This window comes from Gopherus evgoodei, chromosome 4 (assembly GCF_007399415.2).
Source record: "Gopherus evgoodei ecotype Sinaloan lineage chromosome 4, rGopEvg1_v1.p, whole genome shotgun sequence".
Lineage (NCBI taxonomy): Eukaryota > Metazoa > Chordata > Testudines > Testudinidae > Gopherus > Gopherus evgoodei.
The window spans coordinates 155,572,644-155,589,942 of NC_044325.1; the positions used below are offsets into that span (position 1 = coordinate 155,572,644).

A 17,299-nucleotide genomic window follows, 5' to 3' on the forward strand; every position below is an offset into this window, starting at 1 on the left:
TGTTTGATAGGATGGATCACAGGTATCTTCTGGGCACTCTGTGGGTGTTTGGCTTCAGGTCCCAGCTTGTGGGTTTTCTCCAGGTGCTGTACGCCTCCGCGGAGTGTTTGGTCTGGCTCAACAGGCCCCTGACTGAACTGATCAGCTTCAGGCAAGGAGTACGGCACGGCTGTCCACTGTCAGGCCACTGTATTCTCTGGCGATCGAGCCCTTCCTCTGTCTCCTCTGTCGGAGGTTGACGGGGTTGGTGCTCTGTGAGCTGGAGTTGTGGCTGGTCCTGTCGGTGTCCCCCATGATGTGCTCCTCGTGGTCCAGGACCTGGGCGACCTAGTGGGAGTGGAGGCCTGCCAGGCCATCTACTCAGAGTCCTCCTTCGCCCGGTCAACTGGATCAGGAGCTCCGGCCTGATGGTGGAGGATGGGTGGCAGACGAGCTCCCTCCCACCCACGCTTCACCTTGGTCACTTCCTTATCTGGTAGAGGTGCACCGTCAGTGTGCAGGGCGTTCCCCTGAAGGCCACACCTGCAGAAGCACAAGAAACAATACACAGATGTTTAATTGTTAGTTCACACAGAGCATTGAATGCTAATAGTAAAATACACTTCTTGTCACCTACCAGTCACTTTCTCACTGTCCCTTGGCAAGCACACATCTCAGGGAACACCCGAAACACGGAGAGTTTGGCCCAGGGGGAATTGGGTGTTCAAGATGGGGCAAAGGCTTTAGGTGTCTTTTTTAAGAGGATTGCTGTGGTCGACTAGAGTGTTTAGGGTGTTTGTCTTTAGGGTGTTTGTCTCTTCATCTGTAACAGGGTCACTTTTGAATGCTGCATCCAATCTATCCCTGGCTCTGGAAGGGGAATGGGGACTAGTGGTTAAAGAAGGGGAGCTTGGAGCCAGGACTCCTGGGTTCTCCTCCCAGCTCTGTGAGGGAAGTGGGGTCTAGTGGGTTAGCACAGGGGGGGCTGGAAGCCAGGAATCCTGGGTTCTTCCCCCAGCTCTGGGAAGGGAGTGGGGGCTGGTGGGTTAGAGCAGGGGGGCTGGGAGCCAGGACTACTGGGTTCTCTCCCCAGCTCTAGGAGGGGCATTCTGTACCCTGTTGATATCACAGGACTAATTGTCTGAAAGATAATGCAGTGAATCAAATGGGGACAGTGCCAACGTGCCTGGGTTCACTTAGTAATTCACAGGCGCAGCCCTACATCACTTAAAAGAAAAGAAATGCATAGTTATTTACTATTGTTCACACCAAGGCAGATAAAACAGAAGCAGGACGCTCTTTGAGATGATAAGTTGATCCCTTCTCCTTGTTTACAATGGCCCAGGGAGAAGTTACAAAGGAAACGTGGCTCCATTGGCCCCACAGGTTTCACTAACATTCAGAGCTTTGCCAGATTCTTTCTGTAAGAAGAGGCTGATGCTATGAGTCAGGTCGATTCTTTGGGGCAAGCCTGTTTGTTCACAAAGGGTGCACACACAAAGCCCTGCTTCCTTCGAACTCAGTAGGGACAAACCACAGCAGGCAGTTCTGTTGCTCAGAAATTCCTAAGGCTACGTCTCCAGCCAGCCCTGTGCTGGAAGAGCTCTGTCTCTCTTTCCCATCATGCTCTCCACCACTTCCTTCACTGTTGGATAACTCTTGCCTCTCGCACAGGTTGCCCCTGCCTTTGTGTCCAGTCACTCAGACTCCACAACTTCATTCGTGCTTCACCATGTTGCTGGTTGGTGGCTTGGGCAGCGGCTTCTACTGTGTTCAGCTCTCTTAATCACAGCGAAAGTTTGCTTGCTGCTTTCCACTCAGCCTGACTAAAAGGTGCTTAGCATACCCACCTGTCATTAATATAAAGAGAAAGGTAGTATGTGAAGGCCAACTGCTGCAAGAACCTCAACAGATTGTAGTTCATTGCACTGGGGTCACACCAAAGTCCTCAGGCCCAGATGCCTCCCAGATACTCTCAGAGCGAAGGGAAACTGTGAGTGTGGGCAGGAAGAAGGTTATCGCATGGAGGGACCTTGGAGCACAGGTGTCAGCTATCCACCAGTCCCTAGTGTACCCCAAATTCATCAACCCAGAGGCCCAAGTGATGATTCAACCCTTCAAGTCAAACTCTTTAAGCTTGCCTACAGCCAAGTTGTCTGTCCAGTACAAGGGCTGGCCAGGAACGTGGACTTTTGCAGTCTATGACGATAATTCCATTCCCAGGCTGCTGTGGGAAGATTTAGCCAACCATGTGACACTAGCCAAGAGGGTCTCAAATCTGCCCAGGAAATGGGGGGTTAGGGACTTGGGAAATATTTGGGGGAAGGCAGAGTTCCAAGTGGCTCTCTCCTAAGATTTGGAACACGCTTGGTGGGGGAAGCTTACCGTTAACCTAAGCTGGTAAATAAGCTTAGGGGTCTTTCATGCGGGTCCTCACATCTGAACCGTAAAGTTCAGAGTGGGGAAGGAATCCTGACACCTCCATGCTAAGCTTACCCCCATTACAACCTTCGCTCTTCCAGGGCACTGTCCTTGGCCAGCTGTTATCGGCACAGTCAGTTGCTAACAAAACAGGGAAGTTAAAATCAAAATGGGCGTCCCCACTGTAACCTTGACCAATGCACTTTTTTGTTGGTTTTCCAGGAGCAATTCCAGTCAGAGCAGAATGAGAATTCCAGTCAGAGCAGGTCGCACCCTGTTTGCGTGCAGAATTTAGCAGCACTTGCTTCCTTGAGTGGCTTATGAGGGGATGGGTCACACCTGTTCTTTCCAGATCTGGGGAGGGCGGAGGCAGGAGCCTTGTCTATAAAAACCCACCCTGGCCCATTCATTCTCCAGCCGGGCTTTGGTCGGAGCGATGGAGCCAGCTGGGTTTGGCCAAGACAGGACCAGGAGAGGATGGATCATGGGGCATCTCTGCTCCCTCCTGGCCACGGCATTGCTGGCAACGAGCCTGGTGCAGGGTGAGTGTGGATGGAGTGGAGATGGGAGATGGGAAGATGAGAGAGATACTGGCTTGGGGGAAAGGGAATTGGGCTAGTGAATAACAAGAACATCCAACCACTTCAACCTTCATATCTAGCCCATTGTTCTGCATTCACTCCTGAGCCACCGCATTCAGATCAGAGGGGATTGTTAACTCTGGAACCCACAGATGGTGAGTTGAGTAGTGACACAATTAAGACTTTAAGTTGTTGCTGTGGATAGCAGGGTTGTTTTGGGAGAGTGGGTGGAGCCTCAGAACAGTGGGTGAATCTATTGGCACCCATTCCCTCAGACACATCGTGTCAGACACCAGGAATGACTGTATAACCTCCCTCCCCAACAGGCACACAGTAATATATTTCTTTTCTCTTTGTTTGCCTCATAGGTGCTCCAGCAAGTCAGAATCAGGTAGGTAAGGCAACCATGGCAAAATGCCAGCCTTACCTGCCCAGGTCCTTTGGAATGAGAATTAGGTTGGGAGCCAGGACTCCTGGGTTCTATCCTGGCTGTGCAAATGAAGTAGGGTCTCATGAGCTAGAGCAGGGGGACAAGGTGGGATCATTCGTATTGAGACAAGTGTTAAGGTTATTTTAGGATTAAGATTATCATTGGGTTAGGGTTAAGGGTATCAGTGAGTGAAAGTTATCGTTGGGTTAGGGTTCAGGGTATCAGTGGGTGAAGGTTATCGTTGGATTAGGGTTAAGGGTATCGTTGGGTGAAGGTTATCGTTGGGTTGGGGTTAAGCGTACTGTTAGGTGAAGGTTACCGTTGGGTTAGGGTTAAGGGTATGGTTGGGTGAAGGTTATCGTTGGGGTTATAACAAAGTTTATCCTGGAGATTAGGGTTAGTGTTGAAATATGAGAGGGGGCTGTAGATCTGGAAGAGGGTCAATAATTGTGGGACTTTTTAACCTTCAGAAAGGGGCTGAACTATAGACAGTGACCCTCGGGACAGGGCTGCAAGCTGACACCAGTGAGGGTCCTGTGCTAGGCCCTATTGGTCTAGAACTGAGCCCAGAGACAGGGCTGAGGGTCAGAGACCAGTGGAGGGTCCTGTGATAGACTCTATTACACTTTGTACCCTGGAAGGGGTCTGTTTTGTGTTTGTTTCACACACGGGCTGTGAGTGACTCGGCCGGAGGGCTGAGCCACTGAAAAACCTGCCTATGATGGTTAACTGCCAGCCAGGGGTTACTGCGAGCAGCGTAGCAGAGAGAGCACCGGCACATGCACCCTCTGTAGGAGGCTCTCCAGAGACACAAGGGGATCCCAGCTCATACACACACAACTTGTTACCCCAAATGGAGTTACCCAGACATTTCAGCTTAGGGTATGTCTTCGCTACTCGCTGGATCGGCGGGCAGCGATCGATCCAGCGGGGATTGATTTGTCACATCTAGTGTAGACATGATAAATCGACCCCTGAGCACTCTCCCGTTGACTCCTGTGCTTCTGCGCCGTGAGAGGTGGAGGCAGAGTCGACGGGGAGCGGTCCGCAGTTGACTCATAGTGGCGAAGACACCACAGTGAGTCAATCTTAGTACGTTGACTTCAGCTACACATAGCTGAAGTCATTTAATTTAGATCGACTTCCCCCCCCCCAGTGTAGACCAGGGCGTACACATCGTGGATTAGATAAAACAAAAAAAAACAAGTTTATTACCTACAAAGAGAGATTTTAAATGAGTACAAGTAAAGAGGCATAAAAGTCTGAAGTACTTACAAGAAAAATAAAGGTAAAACACAACTAATGCCTACGTTAGCAGACCACGTTAAATTTGAAGAAAAGCTTTTCTCACCACATGCTCTCAACAGCCTAACTGGCCAAATTATTTTGGCTAGGACCTCTTCCTCTCTTTAATGGCTTTTTCCATTGTCCCTTCTCGTGCAGTGATTAAATGGACAGAAAGAGGAGGGAAAGGAGGGGTAACTGGTGGTGTCTGCCACTTCTTTTTATAGTCCTACCCCCTTCTGAGACGCCGTTCCAGTTGGGAGAAGGGCGACCGGCTGTCTGTGTAGATGGCAAGTCCAGGCTGTTTCTTTGCTAAGATATAGATTTTTCTCCTGTCCCTTTTTCCTGCCAAAGAGTGACCACTTACCAGGCAACCGCCCATTGGCCTTGCTTAGATCTGGATGAGGCGTCTGCTTGCCCTTTGTCTCTGAGGAGCTGATTTGGCCACTCTCCCAACCTGGAACGTGTTTTAGTAATATCATAGAGGGGAATCTTATACCTTCGCATGCAAAGTGGCCACACACATTTTACCAGGACAATACTGACCAGCAAATTGTGAGTTTTCAAATGATACCGCGCAGGACAAACCCTGTGCAGAGATTATTACAATAGCGGATCCAGGAGTATATTCTGTCACAATATCTGACTGCCAGTGGTTAATGAGAGGTTTGTGAGGGGAAAGCAGCGAGCGGGTGTGTGTGTGTGTGTGTGCTGTTTCCACAGAGGCAGCGGATCGCTGTGCATTGCGGGTGCACAGAAGATGGGGGACTGGGCACTGGAGTGTAACTGAGTTGAGTGTGTAAATTGCTGCCTGCAGAGGGATAGAGCAGGGCTCACAGAGTGCCTGGGATGCCAGCAGCTGGTGACTGGGAGAGAAGGGGGTAGTGGTGCAACCGGGACACTGTGGATCACCCCGAAAAGTGTCACAGTGCTCGTAGGAGACAGGTAAGGTGCCCACAGCAAAACACCAGTGTTCCCTGCCCTGGAGATGTGGAAACAGAATGTGGCTGGGAGCCAGGACTCCTGTGTTCTCTCCTAGCTCTGGGAAGGGGACTGGGGTCTGGTAGGTTAGAGCGAGGGTGTGCTGGGATCTTGGACTCCTGAGTTATTTCTCTGGATTTAAGAGGGGAACAAGTTGCTCTCTTATCGTCAGGGCATGCTAATAATTATTTCACTCTCCCCACTTTAGCTCCCTTGCCCACGGATAATGTAGTTTCCTCTTTTCTTCCCAGGCTGTGGCAAGCAATCGCGCATCTCAGGGCACATCTTGAATGGTCAAGCTGCCAAGGGCAGGGCCTGGCGCTGGCAGGTCAGCGTGCAGAAGAATGGCCATCACATCTGCGGCGGTTCACTCATCTCCGAGAGCTGGGTGGTGTCAGCAGCTCATTGCTTTGCTCAGTGAGTACCCCAGGCAGGGCAGAGACAGTGACTGCGGCTGCTCTGGAACGACTCCCTCTCCTTCTCCACTGGCTTCCTGTTGTGCAGCATTTCAGTGTGGTTGTTCCCCAGCCGCTCAACCCCAGAGCCAGCTGTATCTCAGCACCAGGCGACTTGTCCCTCTGACGCATTGCTGGGCAGCTTTTCCCTAATCAGATTTTCTTGCATTCAGCCCTGTAGTCAATTCAGCCTATCGAGTGCAGCTGGGTGAAAAACGGATTTTCAGTCAGACCCACACCCAGATGTTCTCATCGGTGAAGCGGATCATCCTCCATCCCAATTACGACAGGAGCACTTTCCTTGCCGACATCGCCCTGGTGGAGCTGGAGAATCCAGTGGCATTCACGGCCTCCATCAGCCCCGTGTGTCTCCTTGATGCTTCCGTCCGTGTGCCTGATGGGAAGCCCTGCTGGGTGACAGGCTGGGGGAATATTTCCCCACAAAGTGAGTGAGACTTGTACCTCTTAGAGATGGGGAAGGGTATGAAAAGGTCCCAGCACCAAAAGAAGGTTATGACCTAGATGACTGCAGCCTTGTATGTACACAGATGGACTGCGAGTTACAGGGTTACATAGTTAAACAGTCACCATTACAGCTATATGGTTATACAGCCACAGTTTTATGGTTGTACAGTTCACAATTACAGGTATATGGTGCAGTTATGATGGAGATCTGTGTTGTGGTTCCTTCTCTGCTTGTGATGCCTCCTGCTGATCTCTCTGGGAATTAGCTCAGTCGTTCAGCTACTCCCTGCTCTGCAGTCTCTGCCCTCATCGTCTCACCTTATGTGACCTCTCTTGGTGCTGCTGCTTCCAGTCCATAGCGTCCAGTCCATGGCTTTGCCCTATGGCCAGGTCCCTGAGTCTCTCCCGCCCTTTCCAGGAAGTCACTGCCCTTCCCAGCAGCTGCCCCCACCTTTTCATGTCCAAGTGGGTCTGTTCCTCATCAATTAACTCGCTGGCTTCCAACTTAATTAGTAGCTTGGACCCATCTGGCCACCCCCAGCTCTTGCAGGTCAAGTGTGAGGTGCACACCCCATCACAAGGTCTGTGGAGAAAGCATGTAGGGAAATGCTATTTACCCCTTCACGTGACACAAGAACCAGGGATCACCCGATTAAGTTAATAGGCAGCAGGTTTAAAAAAAACCAAAAGGAAGTAGTTCTTCACACAGCGCACAGTCAACCCGTGGAACTCCTTGCCAGCGCATGTTGTGCAGGTGAAAATTATAACTGTGTTGCAGAAAGAATTAGGTAAGTTCACAGAGGATAAATCCATCAGTAGTTATTAGCCAAGATGGCCAGGGACACGACCCCAGCAGCTGGGACTGGATGACGGGGATAGATCACTTGTTCATTCCTTCTGAGTGGCACTGGCCACTGTGAGAAGACAGGATACTGGGCTAGATGAACATTGGTCTGACCCGGTAAGGCCATTCTTATGGTTAAACAGCCACAGCTGTACCGTCACACAGTTATATAGTTATACAGGTATGGTTGCACAGCTACAATTAATATGGTTGTAAAGTTATACAGCTGCACAGTTAAACAGGCACCGTTATACACAGGATTTGTGTTTTGCCAGTCAGTGTTGATTTCACCGTACATACATAAACTGACCAAAAATATTTCCATTGGTAATAATCAAAATTTACTGACAGGCAAAGGAAGAAAAATTCTATTTGAGTTTGATTTAAGGATAGTTACTTAGGATATTGACGATTTGCATTTTCATGGGGATACAGCTTTGATTTTTTTTGAATCTCAACCTCTGTTGCCATTTAAATACTGTTGCCTGACCCCGGCATAATCTTCCACAACCGTGAAGAGTTAAATCAATAAAAATGGAGAGAAAAAAAAGCTTAAAACCCATAATTTTGCATAACTGTGAAAATGTAAATTGATGAAAATCTAAAAAAAGTCCTTAACAATTAATAAAAATTTTGTCTGTCAAAATTAAATTATATTATGGGGGATTTAATTCCTGGCCCAATGAATGGGAGGCTACAAGTGCACACCCCAATATGGGTTTCAAACCACTCCTCTTGGCTTAGTTGGCACCTGGATATTTACTGAGGCTGGCCCAGGATCAATAGAAAACAGTGTCAGAGTCGGCCCGCCAGGTGGTGCCAAGCAGCATCAAATCACACACCTAGTTCTATCCTCAGGGCCATGTGTGTAGACCTGGCCTGGAAATCAGCAGCATCCACTCAGAGATTTAAACCCACTGACCCAAACCAGGGCAAACTGGTGGGTTGACAAAGGGCAGAATTTTCACATGTATCTATAGGCCAGAGTGTCAAAGGGATTTGAGCACTTAAAGGCTATTCAGGAGATGTCAGTGTGCCCTTGACAATCTGACCCCAAGTGTCTGCAAGATGATTAGGGCTCCTACATGACTTTGGGGCAGCAAAGCTGAGTGAGCTACGCATAAAATACCTTTGAAAATCTGGATTGTTGCCTTTAGCACGGGTTAAACTTGTCAACTGCACCCATTTAATCCCACTCTCTTCCCAGAGCCAGGGAGAAAACCCAGGAGACCTGGTTCCCAGCCCCCAGCTCTCACCACTCCACTCTAACCCACTGGACCCCACTCAACTTCTAGAGCTGGGAACTTCTTCTAGACCCTTAATGTGACAGCCTTTTATGTGACTTCCACTCATGCCGTGGGAGACACCCTGCCCCCGGGCCTTTCGTTTCAGTGAATTCTTCCCTAGCGGAGACACTGCAGGAGCTGGAGGTGCTCACCATAGACACCACAATCTGCAACGATCGCTTCTGGGAAGCATTACAAAAGGCTGTGAGTGACAACCCCATCAAAGAGGACATGATGTGTGCCGGGCACATGGAAGACTATAAAGGGACCGCCCCAGTGAGATTCTGTGACTGAGATTGGGATACCTCACCCCCGCTTTGTATGGGGCAATACACAGACCCCAACAAAGATCAGGGCCCCTTTTGTGCTGCGTGCTGCACAGACCCCGACTGATCCTACAGACCTTGCTTTTCCTGGCCTATGATCCCTGTTGGCTTGGTGTTGTGGGTCGGGGACACCCACCAAACAGTGGGCCTGGACCGGAGAGGCAGAGCTTTGAGTTCATTCCCTGGTGTTTAGACAAGGCACTTCTTGGCATGAGGATGCACCATAGAGTATAAAGTCATCAGGGTCCATCAGCCCATTCAATCAGACCTATTGTATAACCCAGCCCACAACTGTACCCAGTTACCTCTTTTCCGGAACCCGAGACTTGTGCCTGGATAAAACATCTCCCAGAAAGGCAGCCAGTGGGATTGTGAATCCATCAAAAGATGGAGAACCCACCACTGCCCTTGTGGATGATGCAGACTGGACCCCCTCCCCATCAAGTCCCATTTCTTTCCCTGTCTCTAGGGTGACTCCGGGGGACCTCTGGTGTGCAAACAGAATGGGACCTGGTACCTTGCTGGGATTGTGAGCTGGACACTGACAGGAAAAGTGAACGAAGTAGACATTATTCTCCCTGGTTACCCTGGGGTCTACAACCGCCCGAACGCCCACAATGACTGGATCCAAGAGAACGTGCCTGGTGTGACTTTCAAAGTGGTGAACTTCCCTTCAAACAGTGCCCATCCCTCTTCCATCATCTCCAGAGTCCTTCTCCTCACCGTGCTTCTGCAGCTGACCCTCTGACCACCCCACCAGACTGGGTCCTTATCTCACACCTACCTTTCCTCACTCTTGGTGCAGATAGACTGTGTCACCTGTGACACTAGACACCCGGTATTCACACCCCACACAGTATTATAACAATCTTTGTGCAAAATATGCCTCGTGAGGTATCTTCTGAAAACGAAAAGCTTTCTGATCATTAATATTTATGTGTGTTGTACATATGTGAGGGGTGTAACACCACACCCCATATTCTTCATAGAAATATTGTTATAATGTGATTATAGCATAGCTAGTATATGCTTTGTGCAAGATAAAGCCTATGAGATGTCATTGGAAAGGTTATGATTTTGTGAATATGATTATTCTATTTGTATGCGTGTGTCATTTCTGTATCTGGACTTAGGAATATTGACTAATACGTATGTACTATGAAAGTATTTGCACCTGGGGAATGCCCGCCAGACAGAATGCAATCAGCCTGGCTGGCTAGCTGGAAACAAGTCAAAGGACCTTTAGGGAGAATGATAGGTCTTTGAAGATGCTAATCTCCCACCTTCCTGGGATGCTACAGATGGCCTTTGAGTCATGGCTGCTTTGACGCTGCAGGGTCATGTGATCGTGTCTAGTGGTACTGGACTCCATGTTATAATACCAGTATTTTTCCCCTGGAGAGGGACACCCACACTGGAAGACAAAGGATTCCCACCATAAATAAAACCTATTTAAGGCAGGAGAGTGACATAATCAACGTTCGTTCTTCACTGAATCCCCAGCCAGGATGACTGCTGTGAACATCTAAGGCCAAGTCTACACTACCAATTTCTGTCAACAAAAATGATGTTGACACCCAAAAGTCGACATAATAAAAATTGCAATTTCATGTTCACATGGGCTCCCTCCCTGGCAGATTATGTCCACAGCAGGGGCACCATCATCAACAGTGTGAACAATGCACTGTGGGTACCTATCCCACAGTCCTTCTGTCCCTAGGTGTTGTTGGATGACAGAGTGATCACTATTCATCTCGGGACAAGGCTAAATGTCCTGTGATGCATTGCTTTCTGTCCAAGCAGGCCATGGGCTTCCGGCTTTCTTCAACAGCCCTTCTTTGCTGTGCATGTCTGTGAGAAGGGATGGATTCTGCACTGGTCTCCTATGCTACGTTAACTCTCATGAAGACATCACGGATGGCAGTGCAGTTAACCATGAAGTTCCTAACTGGGAAGACTCATAGGCACCCAGAATTCTGTGTGATATGGATAGGAGCAACTTTAGATTGCTTTCAGCATTCACAAAGCAGGTGCGCAGGGTAGACCATAGCTTTTGAGTTCATGAAACATGCTGGAGATGCCTTTATGGCAGGTTGGACCTCGCTGAGGATAATATTCCTATGGTCATAGCCAGGGGTGGAGTGCTGAGGGACACCGCTTGGCTGCTGATTTTGAGCAGCCAGATACCAGGGCTGTCCGAGAAGTCCGAGGGGAAGCTGCTCGAATCAGGTCGGCTTTGAGGCAGCACTTTGACAATGACCCTAAAGTAACGTATATCTCTGTCTGAGTTGCTTCAATGTCATATTACCTGTAGTTTTCTTAGGGGGAAATAGTGGCATTGGGGGCCTTATATTCCTGTAATAAAGTGATTAAAATGCCTGTGCATGTATTGGCAGTGCCTTCAACCTCACCTTGTAGGAAAAAAAATCAAGATATTTTAGCATTCTAAAAGTTTGCTTTTATTGCACAAGAAACAACACACACAAACACCCAGGTGCTTGGCAGGACAGGAAGAATGAGGAAAGGGCTGACTTTCGCAGCTGTGTGTAGGTCCAGCTATAACTGTGAAAACTCTCCAAGGGTGTGAAGTGAACAGGAAACGGAGAAGTTCCAGAAGGTGGAAAAAACTCAGGTATTAGAACTGAAAGAAAAATAGACCACTCACCTTAGTCTTTGCCCTGTAATGTTAAAATGTGTTGCAAGAGAGAGATCTCTCTTTCTTGAACTCAAATGGATTATGTAATGGGTAACTGGAGGTGGGGTTTATTTGTTCTGCCAACACAAGAGGACAGAATTAATAGAATATTAGGGTTGGAAGGGACCTCAGGAGGTATCTAGTCCAACCCACTGCTCAAAACAGGACCCATCCCCAGACAGAATTTTACACCAGTTCCCTAGATGGCTTCCTCAAGGAGTGAGCTCACAACCCTAAATTTAACAGGCCAAGGCTCAAACCATTGAGTTATCCCTCCTCAGGGTGCTGAATCTTAGGTCAGGCACAGGCAGGGTGTGTGTGTTATTAAAATACCAGTTGCGTCTCCCGGCAGCAGGAGGTAGTTAGACACCAATATATGGTCTTCAAATATTGTTGAAGTTCTTAGACATGTGGATGCTCCTCTTTGTCTTTCCCTCTGTTTCATGCAGTTCATGTATCTGAAAATCCCCCCTAGCAAGAGGCACGTGTCCAATCACAAATACACTTAGTGGAGCACGGCAAGATTTTAATCAATATCTGCCAGGATTAGAGCTGTGAAGACTGTTTCTTTCAGAGCAGTAGGACTGGACGTCTGGATGTCACACAGCCAAAGGGCAAGGAGCATTCTGCTGCTCAGCGCTGAGCGAGAAGGAACAGTTGAAGCAGCAGCATGAGAGGGTCCAGGAGTCCAGTAAAAAGTCAGGAAATGCACCTGCACGTGCCCATCTGATTCAGATCTCAACTGGGAGCTGTCAAGGGTGCTCAGCAAAGAGCCTGTCATGCCACGTGCCATTTAGCTGAGCCCTGACGGGATCCTTATCAGGCAGGATAACGAGGGTGATGCTGCAGCTGGGAACAGGGAAGATCCTGCCAATGTCCCTAAAGGCCAGGATGTGACCTCACATTAGATCAGGAGGACCAGTTTGGAGACGACAGCAGTGAAAACTCTGGAAAGTTGTGCCTGGCCAGAGACTGGAAGACCAGGTGGTTACTGCAACTCTCTAACCCCTCCCTCCCGTTGTTTTCTAGAGAAATTGTCCTTTCAATGCTGAGGATTTGGTAGGTTATGGCCAAATAATTTACTGTCCTGGATATTACGCCCTGCATTGCTGTGTGTGTGTCTGGGGGGTAGTGCAGATGCCACAACATTTGCACGGCCTCCTCTTCCTTCCCCTCCCCTCCACCAGCCTCTGCTGGGCACAATCCCAGATGGATGCAGAGCACTAGGGGGAAAGATTTCGGAAAAGCCAGCTTTGCTGTTTATCCAAGAGTTCAGAGTATGGGCTGTACGGCTTGTGATGAAGCCCACGGTCTGTGGCAAGTTCACAACAAGAAATCAGTGCCCCTCTGGCTGTTTCTCTGCAGGCAGGCAGGTGGGGGTGGAGGGGTTCAAACACGGCTTGGATCAATGCTCTCCATCCTAGCTCAGGCTTTGGTTGGTTCCCTTCATTTTCCCCCAGTCCTGGTAGCTTATTCTGGGAAGTTTCTCAGGCAGCAGGAATTCTCCATGGCCTTTCAGGAGAACGGGGAGTGCAAAGCTGCTCCGGCCTCCATAACAGCCAGGTCCCTACCACATTCCGGGCTCACTTTGACTAGTTTACAAACCCTCTGGCCTTGAAATTGACCAACGTCACCATTTCGATGTTTCCACCTGACATTTCCTGGTATTGTAACCATGGGGGTCCCGACCAAATGGGGAGAACGGGGGAGTTCAGAGGTTGTTGTGGGGGGGTCACAGCATTGTCATCCTCACTTCTGTGCTGTCTTCAGACCTGGGCTCCAAAGGCAGCAGCCAGCAACCTTTCTGAAGCCAGAGGAGGTTCCCAGATGTGCAGGTGGGGCCCTGCTGTTGTCAGCACCTCAGCTCCTACCGACTACTTGGGAGCACCTCGGCTCCTACCATTTTCAGGGCATCCAGAGAAATGGACCCCTGAGCCTCAGAAGGAACGGCAAGGGAAGCCCCGAGCTCTCGCTGCAGATGCCAGGCAGAAGCCCCGAGCCCAGGCACCCAGAGCGCCGGCAGGAGTGGGGAGGGGCATGAAAGTCCTGAGCCCGTTGCCCCAGCACTGACTGACCCCACGGGGGGCCAGAAGCTCTGAGTCCGGACACCCAGAGACGTGACTGGAGCAGAAGCTGCCAAGGCCAAAGCCCTGAGCCTAACGTTGGGCCAATGCAGAGAGCATTCACTTCTGCATTGCCTCTGCAGGTGCATCTGATATCCCCATGGAGAGGAAGTCCTGTCCCAAGCCGGGCAGAGAAACAGTTAGCAGGCCCCTGCTGGGTTCTCCTGGCTGGGGGGGGTCCCAGCAGGACGGGGAGATCAGATTTCACGGGGCAGGGCTAATTCGATCTTGCCAAAAAAGGCACAACAAGAACTAACAGCTACCAGCTGAAGCCAGAGAAATTCAAATGAGACGTAGGCACACATTTCTGACAGTGAGAGAGACTAGCCACTGGAACAAATTACCCAGTGGAGAGGTGGAGTCTCTGTTTCCTGGTGTCTTCACGTCACAACTGCCTGTTATTCTGGAAGGTGCCTTTTAGTGACTTACGAGCTATTGGGCTTAATATGGTGCAGAGTGTGTGAAATTTCATAGCTTGTGAAATAGAGGCCAGATTAGGAGACTGAATTGTTTCATAACCTCTATGAAAAGCTCAGTGTGGGGTGCAGAACAGACTCTGCTGTTTTACTGGGTATCCTGCTTGCTCCCCAGAATCAATAATGAGCAAGTGGGGTGATCTGGGGTGCAGCTCAAACATCCAGCTGGGCTGGCCAGGGGCAGACTTCAGGCCTGCCAGGGAAAGGTGGGTGCGGCAGTGACTTCACAAAGGCCCTTGGCAGGAACTCAGCCTATTGGGTAAAGATGATGAGGCGGCTGTGACCTCACAGAGCTCCCTTGACAACAGCCAGGTAGGACAGGGATGCGGGAAAGGGGGAACCTCGGAGAGCCCTGTAGCCTTGCTGCAGTAAGCCTCCATCTCATGGTCTCTCACTGAGAACCAGGAGACATTGGTGTGCAGGAGATTCAGTGCCTGTGTTTGTCATTCCCGTGTGGATTTTTTTCAAAGACATTGTCATCTGTGTAGAAGGTAAGAAAAAATATAGGCTCTAGATAGAGATACAAGAGAGGGGACTCTATCCTAGCAGACTGAAAGGCATCACCACCATCCTAGTGGAAAAGTTTTTCGTAATATCCAAGCCTTCCACACTGCAACTTGAGAGCATTTCTCCTTGTTCTGTCATCTGCCAGCTCTAAGATTTCATAAGAATCAATCTTTTATTAGGAAAATAATTCAAAAATGTAAATACAAAAAAATTTGAGTGAAATCAACCCATCCTGATCTTTAGTGTCTGGGAGTGTGGGCCTTGGCGGCCAGACTGAGACCCTCATGGGTTAGTAATACCCAGGAAGCCAGTAAACTAATTCTAGTTCTCTTAGCATCCAAGCCTCTCTAATCCAAGGAACACCTGAGGGCTGCGGGAGACAGAGGGATGCTGAGAACGTCTAACTCATAATTGAACATACAGAGATGTGTTATTGGCTTTGGTTGGGGGACAACTAACAAATCCGTCGGGATTCTTGCCCCAAACAACAATTGCCCATTGTCCTTTAGAGCATGAGGGCCCTAACATGCCTGACTTACTCAAATCTCTCTCCTGCTAGGGCTGAGAGAATTTTCTCCATCCCCCATGATACCAAGGGAAAGAGATAAGAAGTGACCTCTCTTTGGTCATACAGCAAGGTCATGCCAGAGCTAGAAAGAGAAGCATAAGAAAGAAGTTGTATCAAAATGTTTTGCATTTCAAACTAACTGATTTCTTAAAGAAAGGCAATTTGATGTGTGGTTAGTGAACTGAAATGATCCATTCTTGTCTCCACATATTTCTACATTGATGAACCAGTAGATCTATCCCCTAGTTTTTATCCATAGATTGAGGGAGGAAAACAAGTTTGCCTGTTTTGTGAATTCCCAATGGCTTTCTTGACTTTCAACAAACTAGTCGATTGAACTGAACGATTTGAATAAAGTGAAAGGAAGACAATATTTTCTGCACCTTTCAAGGAAGCTATTGCTGCCCAAAGCTGGATTAGCATTTCTGCTAACTTTGCTTCCAGGAACTTAGCTATCACATCGGTGTGTGACTATCTGAAAAACTTGGCAGTGAACATGTTCTACTGAATGTTATTTTTTTTCTATTTAAATTATTTAAAAGATTGTCATAAATTTGGCCCTTATCAGAGGTTGTCAATTTGAAATGTAATTTTGACAGTGAGGGAGACTAGCCACTGGAACAAATTACCCAGGGGAGAGGTGGAGTCTCTGTTTCCTGATGTCCTACCATCATAACTGGTTGGGAAGGTGCCTTTTAGTGAATCACAAGCAATTGGGCTTAATAGGGTGCTAAGAGTGTGAAATTTCATAGCCTGTGAAATAGAGGCCAGATTAGGAGACTGAATTGTTTCACAACCGATGCCTTTATGAAAATCTCAGTGTGGGGTGCGGAACAGACTCTGCTGTTTTACTGGGTAGCCTGCTTGCTCCCCAGAATCAATAATGAGCAAGTGGGATGATCCGGGGTGCAGCTCAACATCCAGTTGGGCTGGCCAGGGGCAGACATCAAGCCTGCCAGGGAAAGGTGGGTGCGGTAGTGACTTCACAAAGGCCATTGGCAGGAACTCAGCCTATTGGGCAAAGATGATGAGGTGTCTGTGACTTCACAGAGCTTCCTTGCCAACAGCCAGGCAGGACAGGGATGCGGGACAGGGGGAACCTCGGAGAGCCCTGTAGCCTTGCTGCAGCAAGCCTCCATCTTCACTTCACCAGATAAAGGTTATGAGCAGACAATGGCTGGAAGCGGAAGCTAGACCAATACACACTGGAAATAAGGCGAGGAGCATTTTTAACATCAGAGTTTGGAGCAATTCACTGAGGGTTGTGCTGGATTTTCCACAACTGGCCTATTTTAAAATCAAGCTTGGGTGTTTTACTAAAAAATCTGCTCTAATTCCTATGGGAATTATTTTGAGGCACATTCAATGGCTGAAGTGAAACAGAATGTCAGATGACAGTGCTTTCCTCTGGGCTTGGAATTTTGCTTCCCTCTTCCTCCTTCCCTCTTGTCCCTTCTCAATTGGAAAACAGGCCACCAGAAAAGCCTGATTTCCACCCGTGCCCCTTCCATTAGTGCTGTCAGCTGAAGGGCATTGTGACTTGACAGTGAATTCAGCCAGTCAATGCTAACTCTCCACAAGTGATTTGCATAAGTCAGTAAATGCACCTGCAGGTTTCCGTGGCAGCGATGCCCAAGGCAGGGCTCAGGCTTTGGGTTTATGCTCAGGGTTAGTGGAGTCAGGGAGCGACAGGTGGCTGAGTTACCTCTGGTGTCACAATGTTACTGCTCAGGTTCCTCTGCCTGCTGCAGCACCTGGGCAGTGACTGGCAAGGGGAAGGTTTTGTGGATTTGAACCCAGGAAGTGCAGAAGAGGAATGGCTTAGGCAGTTTGGCAGTAAAATGTAGGTTTTGTGCCAATATCCTGTGCGATTGCTGC

At 48.9% G+C, this 17,299-nt stretch overlaps 1 protein-coding gene across 1 annotated transcript; it reads left to right on the forward strand.

The window, feature by feature from the left end:
• The first annotated feature begins 2,884 nt into the window (after nt 1-2,884).
• LOC115651337 (serine protease 27-like) lies at nt 2,885-9,899 on the forward strand. The gene is made up of 5 exons (XM_030562270.1): nt 2,885-2,942; nt 5,928-6,095; nt 6,289-6,576; nt 8,833-9,002; nt 9,522-9,899. Exons 1-5 carry the CDS (start codon nt 2,885-2,887, stop codon nt 9,798-9,800), a joined length of 963 nt encoding a protein of 320 aa, XP_030418130.1. The 3' UTR covers nt 9,801-9,899.
• Nucleotides 9,900-17,299: the final 7,400 nt, after the last annotated feature.